This window comes from Diuraphis noxia, unplaced genomic scaffold, assembly GCF_037042655.1.
Source record: "Diuraphis noxia isolate RWA-SAM2 unplaced genomic scaffold, SU_Dnox_SAM2 contig0003, whole genome shotgun sequence".
Classification (NCBI taxonomy): domain Eukaryota; kingdom Metazoa; phylum Arthropoda; class Insecta; order Hemiptera; family Aphididae; genus Diuraphis; species Diuraphis noxia.
This window is the reverse complement of record NW_028301713.1, coordinates 31569887-31597026: the sequence shown is the minus strand read 5'-3', so window position 1 is coordinate 31597026 and position 27140 is coordinate 31569887. Positions and strand designations below refer to the sequence as shown.

Sequence of the window (27140 nt, the reverse complement as noted above, 5' to 3'; positions counted from 1 at the left end):
AATCACTTTTTTTTGTAAATGATTCACATTATTATAAAATATGTATAACGAATGCATGGACTATTAATTTGATGTAAAACGTATTAAATAATAATGATATTCTATGTACATTAAAATGGACCTTACACGCGCGGAGACGAGGTCAGTGTTCAGCGATCTGCATCTGTATAATGAAATAACACCTCATTTGCTGGACTAGGTTTAAACAGAGACGTGCTGATGTATATTATTATTACAGAATACAGTCGAGGTAATGAATATGTTTATTATAATTATTTAGATCGTTACGTTTTGTCACTGCTGCGTTTGTCAGTAGGTAGCAAATACCATAGTCCTTACGGCAGCCTCCACCACCATACCATCACCGTGTTCTCGACAGCGGATGTCCGGACTACAAATGCTCAGGGCTAGAGATAGGAAATGAAATATACTTATTCATTCCAAGAATTCAATGTTTATTGTAAATTGTATTTAGTCTGTTACGTCACATTTCGCGTGTTTGATCGATGGAGAGTTTGTGTTTTTTTTGCATTTGGTTATACTCGCTGAAGGGATTGTTGGCGTAATAGAAATGCGTATATTTTCACCATTTTGTACTTTATACAATTACTGTAAAAATCCTGGATACACATCAAAATATGTACATGAACGAAAAATTACTGAGGTTAATGAATTGCATACATACTGTACAAACACAATACTATTTACACAACAAATGTAAATTAGATAGCTAGGGAGCCTGGTATATTATAATACAAGGACAATGTATAAAAAGTATGTTATGGACTATTGAAGTCTTTTGAATATTTATTAAGTATCAACAAGTTTTCTTTGGAAACAAATAGATGACACCAAAAACAAAAATTCTTGCATTAAATTCTATTAAAATTTAAGTAGGTATCTGTAAGTATTTTTGAGAAACAATTAGAACGTTGTAAAACAATATAAGTTTAACGTTCATATTATATATCAACATTATATCATTTACATTATAACTTGATAACATATTTTTGTACTCAACAGTATAATAATTTAAATTATTATTTTCGTGAAAACGCAGTTGCATGAAACATAAATTATGATTAATTATTTTATGTTCGGTATAAAAAACAATTATATTAAGCATTTAAAAAAAAATATTTCATAATTTATAATGATAGTTATTATGACCAGGGCTTGAAATCGAAATAAAAATTTTCGATTTTAATTTCAATTTTGCTTATCGATATTAATATTTTCCGATTTCAATTTAAAAATACCTAATATATTGATTTTGTGATTTTATGATTTTGTTATTGATGCAGAATATCGATTTAATTATATTATGATTTCGATTTTAAATATAATTTTCTTTTATTACGATTTTAGTTTAATTTTAAAATTTAAATAACATTATTTCGATATCACTGATATTAGTGAATTATTTTCAATTTTTGAACTATGATTGTATATTATTTTTTATTACTTTGACATTTCAAACAAAGTTAAAGTAATTATTTAGTTTAGAATGTTTAGATCTTAAATTCTAATATTGATTAACTATATCAACTAAATTGCTGTCGCACCATTTAAATAACAATGCCTAAGGGCTAATGTTTAGAATTTTAATAATAAAAGTATAAAACACTAGCCACCCGAAATAACATAGGTACCTTATACGTTATAAGTAATGAGCTAATAAATTTCCATACTTTTGGACATTTTAAATTTCTTAAAGAGAGATTTAAAAAAAAATAACAATAAAGACACACATTACAAACATCCCAACGTTTTATTTATTATTGTTAAATAATACTAATATAAGTAATAATAATACTAATATAAATCTATAAAATATAAAACAAATCATATTTGTATTACACTTTTTAGTTATAGTTATCACGACATACGCAAGCCAACGACTAAGATGTTCTCTTATCGCCATAATACAAAATATCTAAATACGAAATAAATCATGTACAATATTGTAAAAAATACTTTTCTGAGCATTTTATTTAATGAGCCAAATGTGTGTAGGTACCTATCAAAATAAAACTTGTAATAACAACAAGTCAACAACAAACGCTCGTCGAACCCCGATTCCTATTAAAGTATTATTCTATAATATGTATACAATATTGTAAATATTCCATTCTCAGAAAACAAAATATTAGACATAAGTTATTAATTATTAGTAGTTATTACTATACACACTATTGTGCATGATAAACAATATGTATAGTCAATGTTATTATCCAATTTAACAAGGAGTGTGCATATGATCAATATTAAGTGTAAATAGACCTGATATCTGTATGCTTGTATACTTTTGATTTTTTTTTTAAATTTATTTAAAATCGATTTGATTATGTAATGATTTCGATTTCGATATAAAATATCAATTTTAACTTTTTTCAATTTTAATAGAAATTTTGAAAATCATTAACAAGCATTCACGATTTCGATATTACCTAATTTTGATTTTATTTAAACGATTTTAACGATTTTAACGATTTTTATCGATATTTAAAATCGATTTCAAGCCCTGATTATGACCCAATTAATTATTATATCTCTAATGTTACAACTAGATTAAAATAGTACGATTGAGTGCAACTAAACAACGGAATTTTATTAAACTATTTTTTTTTTTTTTATTTGGATAAGACTAGTTGTTAATATTTCAGATGCAAGTAAGTATAGGCAGGCAGTATTTTGTATGTACCTGATCAAAGTATACTTATTCAAGCATGCTCTTATGATTTTTGTACCTCTAGTACTTACCATGCAAAGCGTAAAAATCGTTTGTTAAAATTTTCAATTATAAAGTTAGTAGTTGAGTACTTATATATTTGTATGCAATATTTATCTATTGTTTATTGTAATGTATATAACATTTTAGGTAGGTACATCATAATTCTAAGTGATCAAATAAAATTGTTCATTTGCCTGCTTGACTTCTATACATTAAAACATTTTTACCAGTACGTTATAATATTGTGTTGTATGTGGTATGTTTCAAATTAACACTGCAAATCGCAGCCTAGTTAAATTATATTGTAATAGAGTTTTGTTAAGTCCAATATATAAATGAGAAGTTGAAATTTTGAAAATATCTCAACCGTAACCGTATATGGTGCCCTCGTCCCGCTGTCATTCTCTCTATGCATATGGTCCTCGGAATTTTTGAAAAAAAATGTAAAATGTTTTGATTGTTTTATAGTTTGAATAAACATTTCATTAATATTTTGATCTTCGTATAGATTTAAACATTTTAAATTGAAAAGAAAACTATATCAAAAGGTTCCAAAAATATTATAATCAAATTGAAAATTCATCAACCAATAACTTTGTTACTTGAATGTTCAACGATTAGCGTTGGATTTCTGGTTTTCTAATAGTATTTTCTTATATTTACACGATAATGTGATAATATTATTGTTAAACAGACATCGTAATTAATTTTGATCATGACTTTTATTTGTTTTTGTGATACTTATGGCAAAACACCACCAATACATATAGGTATTAAATATTTTGATAACATTAGTATTATTTTTATTTATTTAAATAGGATTAATTGCCGATAGTTACAATCGTGGACATCAGGTTTTTTTTCTCCAAAAATCTAATTTATATACTTAAACTCTGATTTATATATATAAGCGATACGGAAAACCACATGTAATTGAAAATTCTATACTCTTACCACAAAAACAAAAAAATAATAACGTTATTGATTGCACTGAAGAACAATATGTTTGAAAATATTGTACACATGTCACGTATGTATAAGTGCTTGCCGTGAAAGAGTGCCAATGCTGCAAGAAAATAACCATTTTCATTGAATAGATAATTACAAGGCTTGCAATATAACAACCGCGAAGACTCAAGTTTTTATTTAATATAGCTAATAGCCAACATACGGTTCTGACGTATTTTAAAGAATAAAGTTTGATTTTATAACCCCCCCCCCCCAACACCCCACCGCCCTCAGTAAAGTTCCGCCCACGTTATCAAGGTGTTTATTTATATGCACAAGTAAGATCTTATCACTACTAATCGATGTTGACAGACGAAAATGTTTTGTGATGCTTTTGGAACGTGCACGTTATACTGTATACATAATTTAATACCTACAATCTCCATACTTATGTGTATGTATATTTCAGATTATAGATCGTTAATTTCACGTGAATACTTTTTTAGTCTGTTCACACTGAAGATAACAGGAATTCTATATTAATAACTATAATATAATAATTTATTGACACTATTTCCCAACATTTTTGAAAACCGCGATGACCTTTGTGATTATTTTTACGAACGATAAATAGAAAACGAATTATATAATAATATGACGTATATTTTGTTTCTGAAGTTATAAATATGGTTAAATAATAGTTTTAATACAAACAAGTAAATACAAGTGCATTGAATGCAAAATAATTTTCATAACATCGTAATAAAAAAATCAGATAAATATTTATAGAAAAAGCCGACAACAGTAATATGACGCGATTGTATTAGATGAATTTAAACATAAGTATCCCCGTTTTAAAAATATTAATGATGGTTTTTTTTTCACAACATATAAATATGTATCTAATCGCTAATAGGATATAAATATGTAGCACATTTTTTTGATACGATGTATGCCAATATGTCACAAAAATATAAAATATTGTTTTATTATATTATACGTACAAATTTTACAGTTCATTGTTTAATAATTACTATGTCAATTACCAAATTATTATAGAGTTATAAATTGAAAAGGCTCGACGCCGAGGAATGGAAGAAAATGTTTTTTTTTTAAAATTATTGTTTCTGTACTTGATCGAACAATCGGGTGAAGTATATTATTGCTATTAAAAAAGAAAATTTGGCTGAAAGTATAATAATTATTAATATTTACGCCCGACAAGCTTGTAAATCGGATGAGTGGGTGGATTGGATTTAATCATCAATGACTGTTGATAATTCCATTTGTTTTGTTAATGCCGTGACTTACAGGCTATAGGACTTTATAACACGCTGCACGAAAATAATTAATTATTATATCAATACGAGTTTATAATTTAGAAACTAAATATAGTGTATGCTTTGTTGTGTTTGTTTCAAATATTTTTGATTTTGTAACGCAAAAATTAGTCTACAATGAAAATATTGTTTTTGTAATAAACCTACCGATGAGTACTAAAGAGACACAATATTTTTTCCCCTAACAACATCATGGGATCATACTAATAATATAATAAACGTTTAACGATGTGAATCACAATATTAATAATAATATTAAATACTAAACTCGTGCTCATGTTCTAATATTATAAAATTATAGACTTGCCTCATTTTTGGCAGCTCGCAGTACAGCCATTCGGAAGCGTCTTCCACGGTAACGCGTCTATGGTCGGCCGGAAGGTCAAGTTTATTTCCGGCCACCACAATCGGCAGAACCTGGTAGTCCTCGCGCTGTTCACGGACTTCTTCGAAGTTTCGTTTGACCGTTTCGAATGACCGTTCGCAATCGATCGAATAGACGAACAGGAACGCGTTTGCATTGGCTATGCTCAATCGCCTCATGGCCGGAAACTGCGGGTTGCCACACGTGTCCAAGATGTCCACCTGTAACCATACATAATGATATGAAATATAATTTACCGTCGTCAGGGAAAACCGACTAGTTTTGGAATTTGCGAGGTTAGTACTTTCTATAGTATGGTTCTAAAACTAGGAAATTCGATTGCATAAATATTTAAATTAAGTCACTTTGAAATCGACGCATTGACTTAGGTAATTAATACCAGAGGAGTATGAGGGGAAGGAACCCACCCAGGGTTGTATTTTTTCAAATATAAAACTAGTTTTTATGAGGTATTGATGAGGCCTTATTAGATTCGATTGAAAAATGTTGTTAATTATTATTCTATAAACCAATATGAAAAATGTATTTATTATATTTTTTAATATTAATTTTATTACTGTAAGAGGTTGATTATTTATGCAATAGTATCCGGATTCCATCTGTAATCATAATATGATTTTAATTGTTACTTAATATTTTAATGTTGATCTGTTAGTAAAATGTTTTTGAAATGTTCCATCGTACCATGTAAGTGTATATTTAGTCAATTATTTTCAGTTACGTTGTAATGCATCATTTTCGTCAATACTACCTATATATATTATATACGTTGCAAAACTCATTTGATACAAAAACATTAACTTGATATCATCATACTAAAGCTGTAATCTATGTAACATATTATTATTATTATTATTATTGCAAATATTATTTATTTAGTAATTATAACTTATTTCGTTCAATATTTCCAATGTGACTAATAGAATAATATAACCACTATAATTTTATAGTTTCAATTATCAATCAAAAACATATTTATTGTTATGGGCAGGTAGATAGAAATTTCACAGAAATATAAATAAAACTTTGAGTGTTGTCAATTTTGGATGACAATGGAATTATAATTATTCGAAAGAGAAATGTTTGATTATTTTAGACTTTAAGTTTTACATTCATATTATAAATAATTGATACAGTGCATACGGATCAACTAAAGTAAATTTCAATCGAATTATTTGTACAAGTTAGATGCATCAATTCGAATGAGGATTATCGAATCGTCAAACAATCGTATATTATTTTAAATTTAGACATATTCCCATCATGTACTTGAATGTATAATAATATATTAAATATAAAGCTCGATAGTATAGGAACATTCAAAACACGCACTTGCAGTGCATATTTTATCGCGAGAGAGTTTAAGGTCTCATTTGCTATTGCAATCGAACTCAAAAGTTTGTTTAATGTTGAAAACCCAATTTCGTTCAAAACTTATATACATAATGTATAATATACACGTGGGTACTAAAGATGAACACTGAAGTTGACTGTGTGTCTATGGAGATGATAATCGCAATTACAGACGACCAATAAATACTATATACATGTGAATTGTGAGTGAAGAAAAACCGAACCCAGACGTGATATGATTCTCAATAAAATGAAACTGTTTTAGCTACGTGCATATCCTCCCTGGTCTTTATCTCCATACACGCCTACAGGTACGTGACTCAACATATCTAAGTATGCGATTTCAATTTTTTTTTGAAAGTAAGTTAATTTCATCGCACCTACTTATTCAACATTCATGTTAATCCCCATTGTATCTGTTAATTATGCATTTATTCAAATTTTGGTTTTTGCATTTTATAAGTATATAGGTACTTAAAAATCATATTTTCAAATACTTAGATTTTTTATGCCACTGAAGGAACCCTGTGTCGATACAGACTTCCTTTTTTCAAATATATGCATAATTAAAGGATATAATGTTGTGAGCATACTTGAGAAATTAATCACTTCCGTATATCTCTAGATACACTTTAAGACACAGAAAACGAGACCCGAGGGGTTAAATTCGTGTCTTCTATAAGTCTTCTTTTACGCGACCCATATACATACTCGAAAAACGAATTTAAATTTTCTTTCGAAGGTTCAAATAATATATTGTGACTCATCTTTTGATTTCTTTTCAACCATCCTCCTGAAAATGGCAATAAAATATTCTTACCCAATTATAACAAAATGCTTTTATGTTTGAACAAAAATAATTGTTTAATTAAATTTCTATTTTAATAATCGTTAATAGTAAGAATAACAAATAATACAAGTGTAAATGACATTCATCATAGATGCTTAATTTTTTATTTTTTATTAGCTGATTTACAAAAAAAAGCAAAGCAATCTCAAATGCGTGCTAAGAAATCTATATATCTTACACATATACAAGATCTTTGGTTTGAACTGTGATTTATATGAATTAATCTTAAAATCCAAAAATATACTGACCTATTTGTGTATTAAAGATACTCAAATATTATGCTTGTTATTACATTCATAATATTATTCAATGTGGAAATGTATTCACGATAATAAAATTACATCTAATATTATTATTTTATTAATATCACTGTTTGAGATTAAAACATTATGTTTCAACGGTTATTTATAATCGTTTGACATAAAAAAAAAATATATATATAATGTGTACAAGCATCACTATATATGGATGATTTTATTATGTTTTAACACGGAGTGTATAACATCGACCTACTCGAATTAGAAATACATTTTTTTCATGTATGTAATATACCTAATACTATAAACATGAACTGTAAACACGTGCACAATCTACAGAAACAAAAATAAAAATCGCCTACGGATATGTGAAAATATTTTTGTATCGACGATTGAATATTTATGTATATTTATAAAATTCATTTTTCCAGAATTATTTAGTTATATGTTTTACTTTTGAATAGAGTATCGTTATTATGAGTGCGCAAAAAATAAAAATAAATGCCTAATACAGTCGCGGTTGCGCGCGAAAAAGAGGTTGTCGTTAAAATCAAATTTTTCAGGAGAGCAAAAACAAAGTTAAATTAAATAAATTAAATTAAAGCTCGGTATCAAAAGATATATGTACCTATTTGTGACATAACTCTTGTAGCACCATAAAAATTGAGTTAACACTAAATGCACATTGAAATAACACATTCAATAATGCAAAATGAATTATATCTTTTGACACAATGTACGTAGTTTTTCTGCATTTTTTTTATGTAAATAACTAATTTTACACAAAATGTTGATTTAAAACCCCTTTTTCACGCGCAAGTGCGCAACCGCGAAATATATTGTAAATCCACAATAAGTCTCGTTACACTTTTAAGAATCATTTATGGTATGTAATAGGTATTAATAAATTAATTGCTTGTTATGTGATAATGTGATATTGTATTGAAATTTCATACAATATACGCTCGATTTATGCGGAAAATAGAATGGGAGAATTGACATCTGAATATTTGATACATTTATATATTAACGGCATAGTGGAGTTTGCGATCATGAGATGATCTGTAGTGTCAGTTACTATTGTTATTTAAACTGTGGCGGTTGTAGCTATTAATTATTGAAATATTTGATATTAAGCTATTATTTCCATCCCCATGCATTGATCACAAACAGTCGGTGGCATAAACAATTGTAGCTGACAAAAATGTAAGAATGTATTTTATACTTAAAACATATGACACTTAACATTTTGGAATTAAAATACTAATGTTTAAAGTTTTGCATGAACTTTAAATATATTAGAGATAACTGACTGTGAAAGTTAATTAGGTGCTACTAAAAAAATTTATTTTAAGATATATATTTTAGAATGAATTTTTCCAAACAGTTATCTGCTTTTGGTTTTTGCTTACATCAAATACACACCAATATTTTACCTGACAGTCGTGAAGTTATTTATCGAATTATCCGATAGGCACCGAATTACCTTAGAATAATTAAACGTTCATTCAATATAATATATGTCTGTTTACTAATGGAGAGTTTCTAATTTCTATCGATAGGGGTTTCTAATTATAATTTATAATATTGGGAACCAATGGGGAATATTACCTAATTGTATATTTCGATAATAAAGTTTAATCTAATTAAAGATTATCCAATTCACCTACAAATAATTAGGTAAAACGATAACATAATTATTGATCTGAGTTAGTATTTTGTTTAACGATAAGTATAGTAGATTTGGATATTTCTAAAAAATAATGAAAAATAGTTTTATGTTAAGTGAACTTGTATTTATAGCTAGAATACATAAGTTTTACAAAAAAAAGTAAGAAAATAAATATTAAGTTTTGGTGTTTAAAATGAGGATCGTACTAATAAAAATGTTGAATAATATAGAATTTAAGTCATTAATACATTTTTATTCTATTTAGGGATTCGTCATTTTATTAAATCAACTAAAATATTGTCAGTAAAACGGATATAATAAAATACGAATAAATACTTAGTAATGTTTATTGTTAAAACTTAAACATGTGATTTAATAATGGTTGATTCGTTGTTATTTGATAATTTGAAAAATTTAATAACCACTGATTTACCTAAGCTAAAATAAGTTTACAATATAAAGTAATATATCTAGTAACATTTTTATATTTATACGAATTATAGATATTATATATCTATTGAAAGTATTTAGATTTGATAATATTTACAACATAATTTTTAAATGTATTTATCTAAAGAGCTGATATTAGTTGTTGTTGTTTTTATAAGTTATTGACATACATATATTTATAAAGGTAATTACATCATACAATTTTATCTGGTAAAGCTACTCAAGTTGAAGATAAGTAATTTTATAAAAAATACACAGATTATGGTATGTTCTGTACTAGATTTAAATAAGTATTGAGTTTAAAACTGTACCAAAAAGCATATGTAATGATCAAACTAACTCATTTAATTATATTAATATAATAAGTTCATCACATGGATTTTTTACGAACAATTATTTTTAAAACATATAAAGAAATTTCGATCTGGTAGTTTGACAATATCTATAAAATATGAATAGCGCAAAAACGATCTTATTATAATGAATTTTTCATATCGAAGTTTGTGTATTTAATAATTATTGATTTACTATTATACTTATAGGCTATAAAAATATTATGCTGTGTCGTTTCATAAAGAATCGCATAACCATAGCCGATAAATATACAATGATCAAACTTCATTGTCTGCAAACAAGCGAACAAAACAATAAAAAATACGATAAATAGTTGAATCTTTTTGACAATTCGTTTAATACAGGGTGATTTACTAAGCATGATTATCCCCTATCTTTTACCAATTAATGATGCATTCATTCAAATTCTGTATTTTTGGAATTTAAAGTACCTATATTAATATCAAACACTATTTTTTCAAATGCTTAGATTTTTTATGTAAATTAAAAAGGTAAACCTTTACGATTATATTTTTTAAATGAGATTAGCTATCCTTTTTGCATGTCAAGAAGATGTTCTTATTTATTTATTTATTGATATTTGTATGTTAATCAAATTGTTAGTTATTAAACTTTTTGTACCTACTATAAATATGTAATAGTCAACGATTTGAAGGTACGGGGACTATGGTCTATAATTTAGGTTGATTTTAAAATCATAGTTATTGATATTAATATTTATTTATACATATTTTATTCACATTGAATAGTTTATGAATATATCCCTAGGATATCAAGTACTAGATTAAATATAAATTATATTTTTATATTTTATTATGTAACACCACTAATTAATAATTATTATGATTAATCAACTCAGAAAACTAATTATTCAAATGTTAATTTAGATGTATTAGGATTAAAAAAAATAAATAATATCTGCTCAACTATTTATATATAGTAAAAAGAGTGGTTCTCTTTTATTATATTTAAGTTAGTACCACCAAAAGATATGCGTTAAATTATATAAATAATCTAAGTAATTAGAATACTGTTTTTAAGTTATCTTAAAAATTCCAAAAATTTGGATTTGGACGCATTATTAATTAGTTGAATTGTATTTATAGAGTATCTCAATGTGGTCGTAATACAAACTCTTTTGAATACTTTTCCGCTGACTTTTATAATACATTAAAACTTATATAAATATTTAAATATTTAACAGAATTTAAGAAATCAACTTTTAAAATATTTACATAAATTAACACTACCTACAAACATTTGCTTTTTAATGTACCTATATATAGTTTTCAAAAATAGTATATAAATTAGTAAGAAAAAGTATATTAAGTATATGTGATGAAAGAAAATCGACCAATGGTACATAATAAAATTATTCAATATATAATATACTTTATGTTATAATATTGTTATAGTCGTTGTGAGTAAAACGTGGATTTCGCCATTGTGTTATTAAATCCCGTATAATATAATATGGACGGTCGACGCTGGACCCAGCAAGTGCTATTCAATCGAATCATTAATGCCTTCCGCACAGCTTCGTCTATCGTCCACGTTCTGTGTATATGTTCACTTTTACAAAGGGACCTTTGTGCGATACATTACGTGGAGATCGCGGCCATCGGTTTTAAGCCTTTACTTTCCTCCTTCTAACACTATACTACTTTCTACTACACAATACAACAATAAACGCCCTCCGTTGTTTGAATTTTGGTGATGGGTGGATTAAAACGGTGTGATATGCGCAGTGGTGGCCGAGATGTCTTGAGAAGAAGGGGAGGGAAATAGGAGTGACGGCGACTGATGGTGAATACTGTAGGGTTGCTGAAGGGTGAGAGTAACGACGTCGTCCAAGGGTGGTCGGTTTTAGTCACACGTCTTTGAAACAAGACGTTTGTTTGATGTCCACGATCGTTGCTTTGTTACGTATAATAACCTATGGTGACCTCGGGGATTTGAAAACAATACTACAAACCGTAGTAGTACATCAACGTCACAATAATAATAATTATAATAATAATGTTAATAATAATTATAATAATAATGTTAATAATAATTATAATAATAATGTTAATAATAATGTTAATAATAATTATAATAATAATGATATTAATAGTAGTAATAATATTAACAATGATAAATATATCCGTCAAACAAGGGTTCCGTTGTAAGACGTCTGTCAACGGTGTACTTACTCAAGTGACAATATTATAATTTGTGCTCAGCGCATAAACGGAAGACTGCGAAATTCGACCGCCGAGAATCCGGTAACAACGATATTAGTTTCAACTCGGACGAATGGATCTTTCGTTGGTAATATTATTTGTGTCTCCTCGTTGTTATTATTATTAATTATACAAGTATACAGATTACAGTTCATGACGACTGAGGAGAGATCAATATAATAGCGTTTAGTATTTTACCGGATTTCGTATAAATCTCTACGATTATTAGGTATACCTACTATTATAATTGATGATCTTTTCTGTTGCGTGATACACACGCCATTTAATTTGCTTCACTTATTATATAACGCCCAGATACCTTTAAATTTAAAGAATATCGGGTACCTACTCAATGGGTACGACTTAGCTTAAAACAATAGAAATATATTAATCGAAAATGTCATTTAAAAACGTGAGTGTTCAAAAAATAAAATATTTTTGAAGTTTTTTTATGTAATTAATAATAGCATAAAATATTCAGTACTTGACTATTATTCAAACAATAATGTATAATAATAATAATACTTGGAATGTTTTAAGAATAAGATTTTCTTTCTCTTTTACTCTTTCTGGTGGCGGAGTTTAAAACTCATCACAACAATTAATAATAAGTAGCTGAAACCAATTATTACTGTGGAACGTTTTAAATTAAGTCGTGTTTTAATATTGTTTGCAAAGGGTAATATTTGAGATGCTGAAATGGAAAATAATTATAGATGCAAGTTGTTTTGATGAAGTTTGTATTGATTTGCATAGTAATAATAATAACCAATAAGATAATACATTATACATATACATTTGAGTAATATTAAATTAATGTATTATATTATCCGTAATTAATCAATTGGTTAAATGGAAATACAATAACAAATAATATATGCAATAGCACTTCAAAGTTTCTGCTTTATTTCAATTGAAATAATATATTATGATACGGTTCGTCTGGATGGACGGCCCGTGTCGTAAATAAATTATAACACTGATTTTTTAGTTATCACTTATATCTATTTCTATGGAATATAATATATATATTTACAAAATTTAAGGCGACTAAAGCGTCGATTTGCGCCTACTGTATTTAAATAATTGAGTCTACGCAATCGTGGGCGCTTGTGAATAGTCGGTTGAATACCGGACTCTATGTACTATGTTACAGTTGGCCTACAATTTGTACAAATAACGGGGTAGGGGCCCTGGCCGTTATTATTACAAATTGGTTAAGCGGTATTTCGACGGCGAATCTGATCCGGGGAGGTCATCTTAAATAAGTGTCTTGCCGAGGTTATAGGTGGTGACCCTGAAAAGGACTATTTTTGGTTGTTGCCACCTGGCGTTTGGTCGTTCCAAGGTTTGCGTCGGGCCTCCTTTCAGCTGGGTGTCGGTCTTCGTTCCCAGGCGTCGGTGACTACGAGGTCTGAGTGGCACGTCGCGTTCCGCTGCGGGTCCAAGAAGTTTCGATTGGCATAGGCCTCGGCGTAAGCCGGATTTCGTCCAGAGAATGACGGTTTTGTTGGCGTCGTCGCTGACTGTCGTATATGATGGGAGTTTCGGTCGAACGATATACTCACGTTGGTTTTATCATGGCTGCACTGACCGTCGGAACAGTTAGTCCTGAAAAGGACCGTTTTCAAATCGTGCAGGTGGTATGTGAATCGCTGTCCAGCGGTGCCGTCAATCACACGTCGAGGACGTTCGCTAAGACGTGAACACAACTTAGTCGAATAGCCCTGAGTGGTGTGATTGGCGGTAGTGCCGTGTGAAAGTACAGAGTAGGCAACTTAAATGCGTGTCAGATCACCTTGAGTTTTCGAACGTTTGCTATCGACGGCGGTGTTTGTAATTGCCGACACTGTCACAGTACCGCAGAATCGTCGGCTCCGACGAATGACGATTCCAGTCTTCTGAATGGTTGGCTGTTAGAACGTTTGGTGACAGCTGCTTGTAAGATCGTCATACTCGTTCAACAGTTCAAATATGAACACTTCTGTGTATTCCTGTTTTCTTAAGTTCTCGATTAATAACTTGAAGTCTTGGAATGTTGAGTTGAAATTAGAATATGAGTTGTTTGTCGGTCGCAACGTGCCCGTTTATAATCCGTTTGCCGTATCGACTAGTAAGCCCCCAGTAAGCTTTGTTGACCTGCTTCATGGCATTCAGTCGTGTTTCTTTTTGTGATTGTTGTGGTTGTTGTTCCTGTCCAATAATGTCGTGAGTGATGTGTACGGATAAGTCTTATCATCTCCTATCCGTTGATAGGTACCTCCTCTGATATTGTCTGATCGTGTCTTCGTTTTCTATCTATCCGTTATCTTTGCTATTATATTCGTTTGTTTTGTTTATCATATCGATATCTTAGCCTCTTCTTATCTGTTTCATACCTTTATTATTGGGCTTGGTGGTATCCATGAATAGGAGTTTTCCTCCCCTATTCATTGGTACCACTGCTGTGACTGTGATGATTTAGCATTTGGTAATCCTACGTCAAGTGTTTTGTTGGAATGGTCACCTCTGATTAGCTGTTCACGCGGTATGTTGTAATGTGGTTTATTGAATCGTTTATTGGTCCTGAAAAGGACCGTTTTAATATGATGTTGTAGTAATGTTCCGTAACAATAAATATTATAAACTTTGTGTTTAGTGAATAAATTCTTTTTTGAAAATAATAATTACTAGTTTATGGCTTATTTAATTCTGAACCTATTCTGCACTTAGATAGAAGATAGAACACTAAACCAGTGCAATAAATGTTACAATAATATGTTATATTTAAATTCACTATAATCATTATAGTTTTGTTAATACCTACCAACTCATGAGTATACCTATGCCTATTTACTATTGATGAAATTCATTTTTTATTCCTCATCGTCAGTTGATTAACTTTTTTTTCACTAATTACATATCAATTTTATTCCTTGATTTCTGTTATATTATATAGATGTAATGGTTTCAATTAAAATATATTTAAATACTCCTTAAATTCATATTATTTTATGTTATAATTATAATTAATTGATTGTCGTCTAAGATTTGATAAATAAATTTACGTATTTTATTGCTATAACTTTAAAACATGTTGCTATTTTGTATTTTATATTTTATATTTTTTGCTATTTTGTACCTATACGTCAGAATTCACGAGTTTCATTGTAATACATATATGTTTATGATTTCATCTTCATATGTTTACCTTGAGCTTCAAAGCAAAGTATTATGCATATAGACATATAGTAGTATATCACTATAAGGATAATCGAAATTATTTGACCTAGTATTGAAAATAAAGTATGTCAATAAGAAAATTCAATGATAACTTATATTTGATATCGACATTTTGCTAATTTACTAACAATATTTTCATGCATTTCAATATTATATCTAGAATATTATAATAATATATGACTTACTTTGAAATGTTGGGCTGTACCGAGGCTGAATTCTTTGGTGTAGAGGTCTTCTACAGTCGTCTTATACTTGGAGCAAAACGAGTTGTACAAAAACCGTTTACAAATTGCACTCTTCCCAACGCCAGCGTCACCAAGCACCACCAATCTGGTTCTCTCCGGGTCGGCCATGATAAACCGTATTTATCCGTAAGTCGGACTCAGATTATTTCATTGTCTACTAGATATTAGACTGAAAAAAAATAACGATCTAATAAAAAATAAGTTTAACTACCAATATACAATATATATAACACTTTTTAATTAAAATTTAACTTATGTTTACTTTGGGATAATATGTATATAATTGTGTTAACGTTCTTTTGGCATTTAAAAAAAAAATTAAACTAGAGCTTATCAGTTATTTTTGCAGAGGTTACGATTGGGGTGTCTTCCCACATCACCAAAACCCAATTTACCGGCTTCCAAATCGCCAACATATTATTAATACTACATTAAGCCAGTTGGTGTATTATATAAAAGAAAAGTGAACACATATTTTTCCACTCGTCCACTCGACGAATAAAGTTATTTACTACGAATAAATTTGATCTTTTTCAGATTTTATTTTAAACCCTTTAATTTTAATTATTAATAAGCAATTTTCAATAGTTATTAAATTCTGAACTTCATAGTAAAAACGGCTTGGATGAAATAAATTCACCAATCTATACTACCAATAAATTTGATGCATGGAAAAAAAATATAAATATTGAACTTATCGTCAACATACCTACTGCAATACTATTGCTGTCATATTCGTTTTCAACAAAATGATTACCGGTGTCACCGGCGAATTATACCCCCTATACATTTTACCGGGGGGGTAAAAATCGCCTGAGGTAAAATTCCCCTACCGTAACAGGCGATTTTTACCCCCCTATAAATTTTACCTAGTGGGTAAAAATCGCCTGAGGTAAAATTCCCCTACCGTAACAGGCGATTTTTACCCCCCTATAAATTTTACCTAGTGGGTAAAAATCACCTGAGGTAAAATTCGCCTACACTAACAGGCGATTTTTACCCCCCCTATAAATTTTACCTAGTGGGTAAAAATCACCTGAGGTAAAATTCGCCTACCCTAACAGGCGATTTTTACCCCCCCTATAAATTTTACCTAGTGGGTAAAAATCACCTGAGGTAAAATTCCCCTACCGTAACAGGCGATTTTTACCCACCCTATAAATTTTACCGAGAGGGTAAAAATTGCCTGAGGTAAAATTCGCCTACCGTAATAGGCGATTTTTACCCCCCTATAAATTTTACCGTAGGGAGGTAAAAATCACATGAGGTAAAATTTTACTGAGGAGGTAAAAATCGCCTGTTATGTTTGACGATTTTATTCTTATTAAGCTTGAAAACACTGGAAAAATTTTTTTTTCTTAATCGATTAATTTTTAAACGTTTAAGAAGATTATGAGAAAAACCTACTTTTATAGATCATTTCTTTTTGAATTACTTACCAGAAATTATACAAAACTGCAAAAATTAATTAATGTGTTCCAAATACTTGAATAATACTAATAATAGTAGGTACCTAATTATCGAATTAGCGAACTACTTAAATTTATTATTGTGGCTATCCAACTTATGTTATAAAGTTATAACTTATAACTAACTTATCCGTTTTTAATATTTTTTTTAGTATATTTCATGTACTTAATTTTTTTTTATAACATCAATTATTGAAGTTTAGAATGTTAAAATTAAGAACACAATTTTACTTAATATTTTAACATTTTGCTTAATATTTTATGGTTTTTTTTCATAATATTACATTTAGACCATTTAGTTACATTTTAATTTGATTTTTTATGTAGGTAGGGTATCTAGGTACCTACAATAATATATTATACTTAGGTAAGTAATTACCGATAAAAAAATGATAAAATTTGTTAAAACATAAAATAAAATTGATCATAATAAAAAAAAAAAAAATAAATAAATATTCATATTAATGTTACAAATTTAACATGGTTATCCCTTGGCTTTTGTAATAACTGCATAACATAATACCTATATCTAGTGCAGTGTTTCCCAAAGGGCGTGCCGTGGCACACTAGTTTGTCGTGAAATTTGAAAGGTGTGCCGTGACAATTTGAACTTATTATTCGATAAGTAGATAATACTTAACCCTTGATTATATACGATCTAATATTTATCCAAAGTGTGCCGTGACTTATAATAACTAATAATAATGCGTCGTGATGGGAAAAAGATTGGGAACCGCTGATCTAGTGTGTACTAATTGTACACCGGAAAAGCATATGTATTATAGCTGATATATAACAAATGCAAACGTTTTAGATAACTTTTTAACTAATATCCAACAGTCCAAGACACTTTGGAGAACCGCAACAGAAATCTATAGTCTTGTTTGTCAAAGAATGTAATCATTGAAAGCCAAGTTAAAAGTGAAAAACATTATGCAATGCTATGTGCCTGTATTATAATAATAAAATCGCCACAAATACTACTTCAATAAAATAAATTACGAAAAAGAATTCAAAGAATAGTATAAGGTTAAAATTTAATTTGGATTATATTAAAGGTACGGCAGTCACAGCATAGAATACTCTATGAGTCACAGTGACCCGTCTGTCAAAGGTAACCGATAATGGCGGTTGGCGATAACCAAAACGTTACTATACGTATACTACTCAACGGTTCGTAATAGTTAGACAGGTAGATAGACTATTGTTATGTATTGTTACTTGTGACAATACACTATACAGTAAGTAGAGCCATACGCGTTAGACGCGCTTAGTATGCATAAAGAACATACCAAAAAATGTTGATAAACATTAAACCCATACCCATATCAACTATACTATAGTTAACAGCTTATAACTTCTTGGTAAAAAAAAGTAATGCAATGTCAATATCTGATATCTTAGAGATGAGGGAAGAAGGGGACAAAAAATAATAATATAGGACCCATTAAAGACATTTTAGACTAATTTCAGATTATTATTTTCATTCCCGTATTCACCTTCGTTCTGAAGACTTCAACACGGTGTTACAAATTTTTAATGTGTATATTTTAATGTAAACATATGTGTTGTGCGTACGATATTTAAATTATCGATTTTTTTTTATCAGAATCTTCATTTATAATCTCCGTAAAGGGTAAGTACCTAAATAAAAATATTTTAATTAGGTATTATATTATAATTAATGTACTTTTAATATAACTAAATAAAATAAGTAATAACCAGGGATCGGGTATTTATGCAATTGTATATTTGTTCGGGAAGTAAAAAGAATAAATCTGATCTAGTAAAAATTTGTGTTGTGGTGTTTGGAGTTAAAGTTTAAAACTTTATTGTGCATATTTTTGCATATTTTGGGATTTATTTCTACAAATGCATATTTTTAAGATTTATTGATTTTTATTGCATATTTTAAAATAGTTTTTGATTATTTACCCTTAAATCAATTATTTAGTAAAATAATTTTTTAATACGTAAAAATTTTAATTGCTAGGTATAGTCGTATAGAATATGCTGAATGTTAAAAAAATCCAAAGACCTCCAATTCAACAGTTTGGCTTTTTTTAAAAATAATATAGTACCTATGAGGTATTCAATAAACAATTTTAAAATTATACACTTATTCAGTGAATTATTATAGCAACGTAAATTATCCCGAGCCCATATTTATCCTTACCATTATGTATGTAAAAGTCATAAGTGTTAAATTTATATTATATTTAATGGAAAGTAATCGTTGTAATTCAAAGGCATTATTAGTTGGGGCTTATAGAATTGTACTTGTACACATTATACTATAGGCATAGTATACCGCAGTGTTCACTAATAATTTCGGAAACACTGAATTTCTCGGCCGAAATATATTGGAATAAATCGATATTTTTACGAGCTAATGATATATAAATACACTTTTCAAATAAATTTCAAATATTTAACCCTTTCGGTAAATGCATAAACCATACAATTTGGATTAAATAGTAACCGGTGTTTTCAATACCAAATTCGGATAGACTGATTTTTAGATTCAAACGAAGTGATGAATGTATTGAGATTTTAAAATTATGTAAAGACGTAAAGTGTATATCATTGGTGCATTACAGAGGTCAAAAGTAAAAATTTTGCGATAGTTTTAAAAAAATCGGAAAAAACAAAAAATTTCTATTTTAATTTTATAAAGATTCAGCAGGATGTTTCGTCCATGGGATGATATCAAACAAACAAATGAAAATGAAGGGGAGAATTTAAATTCTTTGGATTTTGTCGATTGTGATATGTATAGTGATGTGCTACATGGAAATTTAGAAGATTGCAATTATAAGAAAGGTAATAATAATTGTGTATTCATGGAAAAAGATACAAAATATGCAATTATAAATAGAAATAATGTAGAAGTAGAAGATATCGATAAATTATTTTACTAAAAAAAATGGGAATAAATATTATTTATTTAGAGTGTTTTCGTTTTCTATAGGTTAGATGAATTAAAAGTAAGTACTTACGTCTTGTTTAAAGATTTAATGCAAAGAATAATGCAAATTATTAATGAGGTTTATTTTGGAAAAGTAGGTTTTTTGATAGCTAGTTAATAATTTTATGTATCAAATATTATTCATTGTACAAAATTTCCCCAGTAATTTTCTTGAGCGTAGAAAAACTAATATTATGTGTGCAATTTTTTATTTTTGCAAATTAGAAAATTTTAACTTTAAACTAAGTTAAGTTACTTTTTTTTTCAAAGTTAACTTTTAACTTAACGAGTTAACGAAAAAAATATGATTAACTTTTAATTTAACTTAACTTTATTATTTTAAAATAACTTAACGAGTTAAAAAAAATCGTTAACTTGCCCAGCCTTGTTTTATTCAACATCGGTTTTCGATAAAATAAATTTAGTTTTCTTGTTTTAATTCAGAAAATATTAATTGTTATATACACCTGATATTTTTACCAAATATTTATAATATACACTCTACTTTTTTTTAGATGTTATTAATTATCCCACGTGACCTGCTAAATTTTAAAGTAGTTTAATTATATAATACCGTATATTATAACATTTTAATGTATTTTTATTAGAATTTGACGATAACATTGATGCTGCAAAGAATAATGATATTGACACGGAACGAAAGTATAAGCGTGCCGAATTAAGAGATGTGATGCAATTTTTAATAAATAATAATTATCCACCGTACATACAGAAACGGAATGATAAATCAAATTTTCGGAAACAGTGCAAACCTTATGCTATTGAAGATGGAATATTAATTTATAAGAAAACTAAAGCACGTGTTGTATTCGATAATACCGAAAAAATTAAAATAATTAAAATGATTCATTGCGGATCCAACGAAAGTGAAGAATCATCTGCATTATCATCTCACAGAGGACGAGACACAACACAACGCTTGATAAAAAAAAGGTTAACATTTTATTGAAATATTAAATTAATTAATTTTTACATACGACTCAACATAAGCAATTTTTGCTTTCGCATAATTTAATTGATATTTTACGAAATATTAAAGAAAATATGTTAGTGTTAAGTTTTAATGCATATTTATACAGTATGTATCTACATATTTTAATACATAATCTGTTATTTTTAATGTAATTTTTTGTTATATTACATAAATATTTAGATTCTATTGGCTTCATATGGCAGAAGACGTTCGTACTTTCATTCAAGAATGTGCTGCTTGTCAGAAAGTAAATCCAGCTACTTTGAAAGTTGTTCCAGAAATGCAATCCATCGAAGTTCCAAAACAGGTAATGTGATAACAAGTTAAGATTATATGATACATATAAAAATTTATAAGTTATATTGTCAGACCTGAATGTAGACAAAATAATATTTTTAAAATATTCCTCGATGTAGTTATTGGTGCAGAGGTTCATTGGAGTACAAGAGAGCAATAATGCATTTCTCCGCCACCGATCATATTATATTTACTTTGTTTACACAAAAATTGTGTAAACAATTTTTTTAGATTTATTGGTTGCAGTATTTTTTTTTTTTATAAGAAACCTTGTTTTAATTCTTCAATCCTAGGTTATACAAATTGATTGTACATTTTATAAATTTTCAACTTCAAAATAAATTACAAATTTTCACGATTTTGGCGAATATTTTTAAAATTCTAGTTTCGGATGATCATAAAAAATATTATGGATTTACGTTCAACTTTTTTACGTAAATTAAATCTAATTAGAAACCTTGTATTAAATTTTCATGTTTTATAACCAAGTGGAATTTTGTTTTATCATAATAATTAAATTAAAAATAAAATAATAAAAACATTTGATTATGTACAATACTAGCTCAAAAAGAGTCAAAATATTTAGAAAATTTCATGGTAGATATAAACAGCTAATATGAATATTTGAAGAAAATGTCATATATTTATGGGTATTATTAATATAATTTTTTTTTTTTTAGTTATACTAAAACACAAACACAATTTTTTTTGTTAAAACAAATTTCATAGGAATTTTTTTAACTATTCCTAAATATCATTATTTTGTTTAATTTTTTACCATAAATTATGTTGAAGTAGAAAATCAAAAAAATTTTACTGCCCCAAAATATGATAACAGAAAAAAACATAGGTATCATTAAAATAATCAATACATTCATCATTTCACTCAAAATTTAAACTATGAAATTTAAAGCCTTGTTGGAAAATGAAAACATATGGTCACCACTAAATAATATGTAAAAAAATGTTTAATCTCGGACCGTGATAGTTAGGTATTATATTATTGTATAATAATATTTTTGGTTGGTTGTTTTATGTTTTTATATTCTGTGGTTTTCACATGAGAACTCAATATTTATGTGACCCAATAATATGATAGTCTGGAAGAAAAATAATTTTTAAATATATTATAGTAAATAATTTGTTGAACTTGTAACTTTATATATTTTAATGATTAATTATTATTATACCTAAGTATCCATTAAAAAATGGAAAATATTATTTTCAATAAATAGGTAAATTGAAATTTTTATAAGTTCGACACTAAAATAAAACTATTTTTTATTGCATAGTGTTTCAAAAAATAACAATAATACATTATTAATCCAAAACAACAATTTAAAAATTAATTATATTGAGAAATATAAATTTATAATTTAATATTATTATAGGTGTTCCGACAAATTGGAGTCGATCTAATGACACTTCCTGAGGTGGACGGTTATAAATATGTTATAGTGGCTATCGACTATTTTTCAAAATGGTCCGAAGCTAGGCCGTTATATGATAAAACTGCGGTTTCGGTAGCAAGATTTTTGTATGACGATGTTATTTGTCGACACGGGTGTCCCAGGATTCAAATCAACGATCAAGGACGGGAATTTTTGAATTCACTTAACATCGAGCTATCTCGGCTTACAGGAACTAAACAAAGGGTTACATCTGCATACCATCCACAGGCAAATGGTCTAGTCGAACGACAAAACCGAACAATTAAAAATTGCTTGCTCAAAGTTTTACAAGACAATGTAAATAAATGGCCTTCTATTTTACAAGGAGTTTTATTTGCTCACCGAACTGCTCAGCATTCCTCAACAGGCTATTCCCCATTTAAAATGCTATACCAACGTGAAGCTATACTACCAATTGATTTAGATGATAGTATTGAAAAAGGAAAAGAAGAAGATAAATGTAAGACAGAAGATCCATTCAATAAAGACGATTTTGATAAGACGTTAAATCAAATGATAAACATGAGGAACGTTATGGAAAATCACGCACATAAAAATATCGGAGAGGCCCAAAAACGTCAACGACTGTCATATTCAAAGCGGCATAACACAGGTCAAATATTTAAAAAAAATGACAAAGTTTTGGTAAGAAATTTAAAGAGAGATGACAGAAAGGGTGGTTGGAAATATGTACCATGGGAAGGACCTTATACAATTGTGTCAATTAACAACGGAAATACAGTTACATTAAAATCCAAAAATAAAACATTAGCCAAAACACAACATCTTAGTAACCTAAAACATTTTAAAGAATCTGATAATATGAAAGAAGTTGATTTAAAAAATAATTTAGAAGGACAGATATTAGAGGAAAATATGAATACAGAAGTTAATGAAGATAAAGATGATACTGAAAAACAAGAAAATAGTCAAATGGTTTTAAATAATGACACGGTGAGCCTTTCAGGAATGAATAAAAGTCGAGTTTTTAATCCAATTGCAAAACCATGGCAGATTTTAAAATGCGAACAATTAAAATTAAACCTAACTGAAGTCTTGAAATTCAAAGGAAGAGGAAAATTTTTAAGTGAACCCGCAGAAACAAAAAACATTTTAGGAGATGGTAATTGTTTATACAGGGCATTATCATATTGGATAACAGGCACAGAGGAAAACCATAAAGAAATACGTAAACATATTGCTGAGGTATGTAATGTACAAATTTAATAGAAAAAATCTATGTAAATAATATTTTTTTAAGCAATTTTGTTTCTAAATTACTCTAGGTGGTCAAGACTAATACAAATATCCATAAATACGTTGGCAAGGAGGATGAAATTGATATTTATCTAGAAAAAAATAAAATATATAATGATGGTAAGATTTATTTTACTAATGTATTATATACAACCAAAAATACAACAGAATTATCGAGAACTTATGTTTTATGGATATACATTTTTTAAATATATAATATAACATTATGGATCATGTAAATTTTATTTTCGTAGGTGTTTGGGGTACTGATGTAGAGATTTTTGCTGCAACTCAATTATTAAAAACATCAATTTACGTTTATACAACAGCAACGAACACTTGGCAACTTTTTAACAAAAACTTTAGTTTAAAAAAAAATATTTATCATACAGAAAGATGTATATATATAAGAAATATAGGTAACGTACACTTTGATGTGGTTTTAAGTGTTGTATAAAAAAATTTGTAATTAATTTATTAAGTGAACAAATATGCTAAAGTAAGCTTATTAATTAGATGTTTAAAAATCAAACTTAAAAAAAATGTAAGAGATATTCGTTATTTTATTATTTTCAATTCATATCTATTATATTATTATGATGTATTTTCCAATAATTAATAATTTTATGTATAGTTATTTAATTTTAAAATTCTTGTTTTACATAATTTGTTATAATATAATATTACTATATGTGCGTAAATATTAACTACAAATTTGTTGTTATTAATACAATTTTTACCTTTGTGATTGTATTGAAGTATTCGATGTTTTCTAATGTTTTCAAACAGGAAAGCTCTCCTATTAAGATTATATCCAGCTCGGATAACTACATTATTTTTATCGTTTAATTCAAATTGCTTTTTTTGAGTATTTTTAGATCACATTAATGTGTAATATTTTTGCGTCAGATAATTAACAAATAGTATAACTATGCTTAAAACAAATTTTTGGAATTAATTGTTCAACAGTTTAATTAATATATTTTAAACAATTCTATTAGGTATTCATAAATTGTTAAAAATAGTTAAATATGCGTCAATATAGCAAATAAATCAAAAATAAACAAAGTAAAATTGTACAGTTGAATTTCCCGCACTATAAAACGCATTTGTATAATAATCTACAATGTTTCACTAAATCTATGATGGATATTGGATATCCAATTTTCTATTGGGACAAATTTTGTCCCGAACCCTGTTAATAACTAATAAGGTAATAAAGGTAAAATACTTTATGATTATACTCGTATGGTAAACATTTTTCAAAAGAATTATTCATATGTAAAAAAATAATATAAATGTAATTTATAGGTACCTATTTTACTATATAAAGGCTACTAAGATGGCATATTTTCGATATTGCAATTTAAGTTTGATGAAACGATTTATAAGTACCTACCAGTTACCTTAAATTGAAGTCTTAAAAATAATAAAGTAACTGTTTCAAGTAAGAAAAGGAGCTATAACTATCTAGGCCCTAGGGGTGGCTAGGGTGTAAAAATTACTTACTTAACTTAAGTTAAGTATAACAGGCGATTTCTACCTCAGGTGATTTTTACCTTCCTACGGTAAAATTCATAGGTGGGTAAAAATCGCCGGTTATGTTAGGCGATTTTTACCGCAGGCGATTTTTACCTCCTCAGTAAAATTTGTAGGTGGGTAAAAATCGCCTGTTACGGTAGGTGATTTTTACCTCAGGCGATTTTTACCCCCCTCGGTAAAATTTACAGGGGGGTAAAAATCGCCTGTTACGGTAGGTGATTTTTACCTCAGGCGATTTTTACCTCAGGCGATTTTTACCCCCTCGGTAAAATTTACAGGGGGGTAAAAATCGCCTGTTACACCGGAACCTGTCAGTGAATTGGGAAAATTGAAATTATATCAATAAAACTGGTGTAATTTTTCTGTGAACTGAGACTCGGCAAACTTGACTGTCGATGAAATGGGAATGGTTTTAAAGTATTTTAAAGCTATATTATATTTTTGTTGGAAATTGTGTTTTAGGTTTTTGGTTATTCACCAAAGCGGGGATGGCCATGGCAAAATGAACGTACGGTTGTTACTGTTGATACGGTTAATTCAAACACGTGTGTGTCACAAGGATTTGCCACTGAGAAGGTGACTCCCCATTTGGGAACTAATAGTATAGACTGATGCTATCAAATAGATCAATTTGTAATCTGAAGCAGATGCTGAGTAAAGTAAAATAACATTTGTATTTGCGTCAAGACACTTTATATTTAGATGATTTATAAATGAAATAAATCTTCGGGGCAAAACTTCTTATTCCATTAATTTTTTTACCCTGAAATTTTAGCAATAATAAGTATAGTTTATGAATGATTTATTATTATCACAGTTCATTTTTCTGTGTAAAAATAATGTTATCAATCCTTGTACTAATTTCAGTTTTAAATAATTTACAAAAAAAAAAAAAAACCGTAAAATCTTAAGTGCATAGTTTTATTTAGTGTTACAACGTCTTACAAAATATAAAATTTAAAATTATGTGTAAAATATTTAAATTTTTTTTGTGACATTTTGATATTCATATAAAGTTTCATGCATTATTATTTTTATTTGGACGAGTCGTTAAAATAAATTAATAAATCATAATATTACAGAATACATTTAAATAATGTGTAAATGTAAAACACAACTAAATCAAC

At 28.1% G+C, this 27140-nt stretch overlaps 1 protein-coding gene across 6 annotated transcripts in view; it reads right to left on the bottom strand.

The window, feature by feature from the left end:
- Positions 1-27140, bottom strand: part of LOC107163257 (ras-like protein rasC) — a 194189-nt gene that overhangs the window by 15180 nt on the left and 151869 nt on the right. For all 6 annotated transcript variants that reach the window (XM_089223660.1, XM_015510576.2, XM_089223662.1 and 3 more), the window contains 2 exons: positions 15976-16204; positions 5330-5607 (listed from right to left, as the gene is read on the bottom strand). In XM_089223660.1, coding sequence (XP_089079786.1) covers positions 5330-5607; positions 15976-16143 — 446 coding nt within the window. In that variant the 5' untranslated portion in view covers positions 16144-16204. The remainder of the gene's footprint in view (positions 1-5329; positions 5608-15975; positions 16205-27140) is intronic.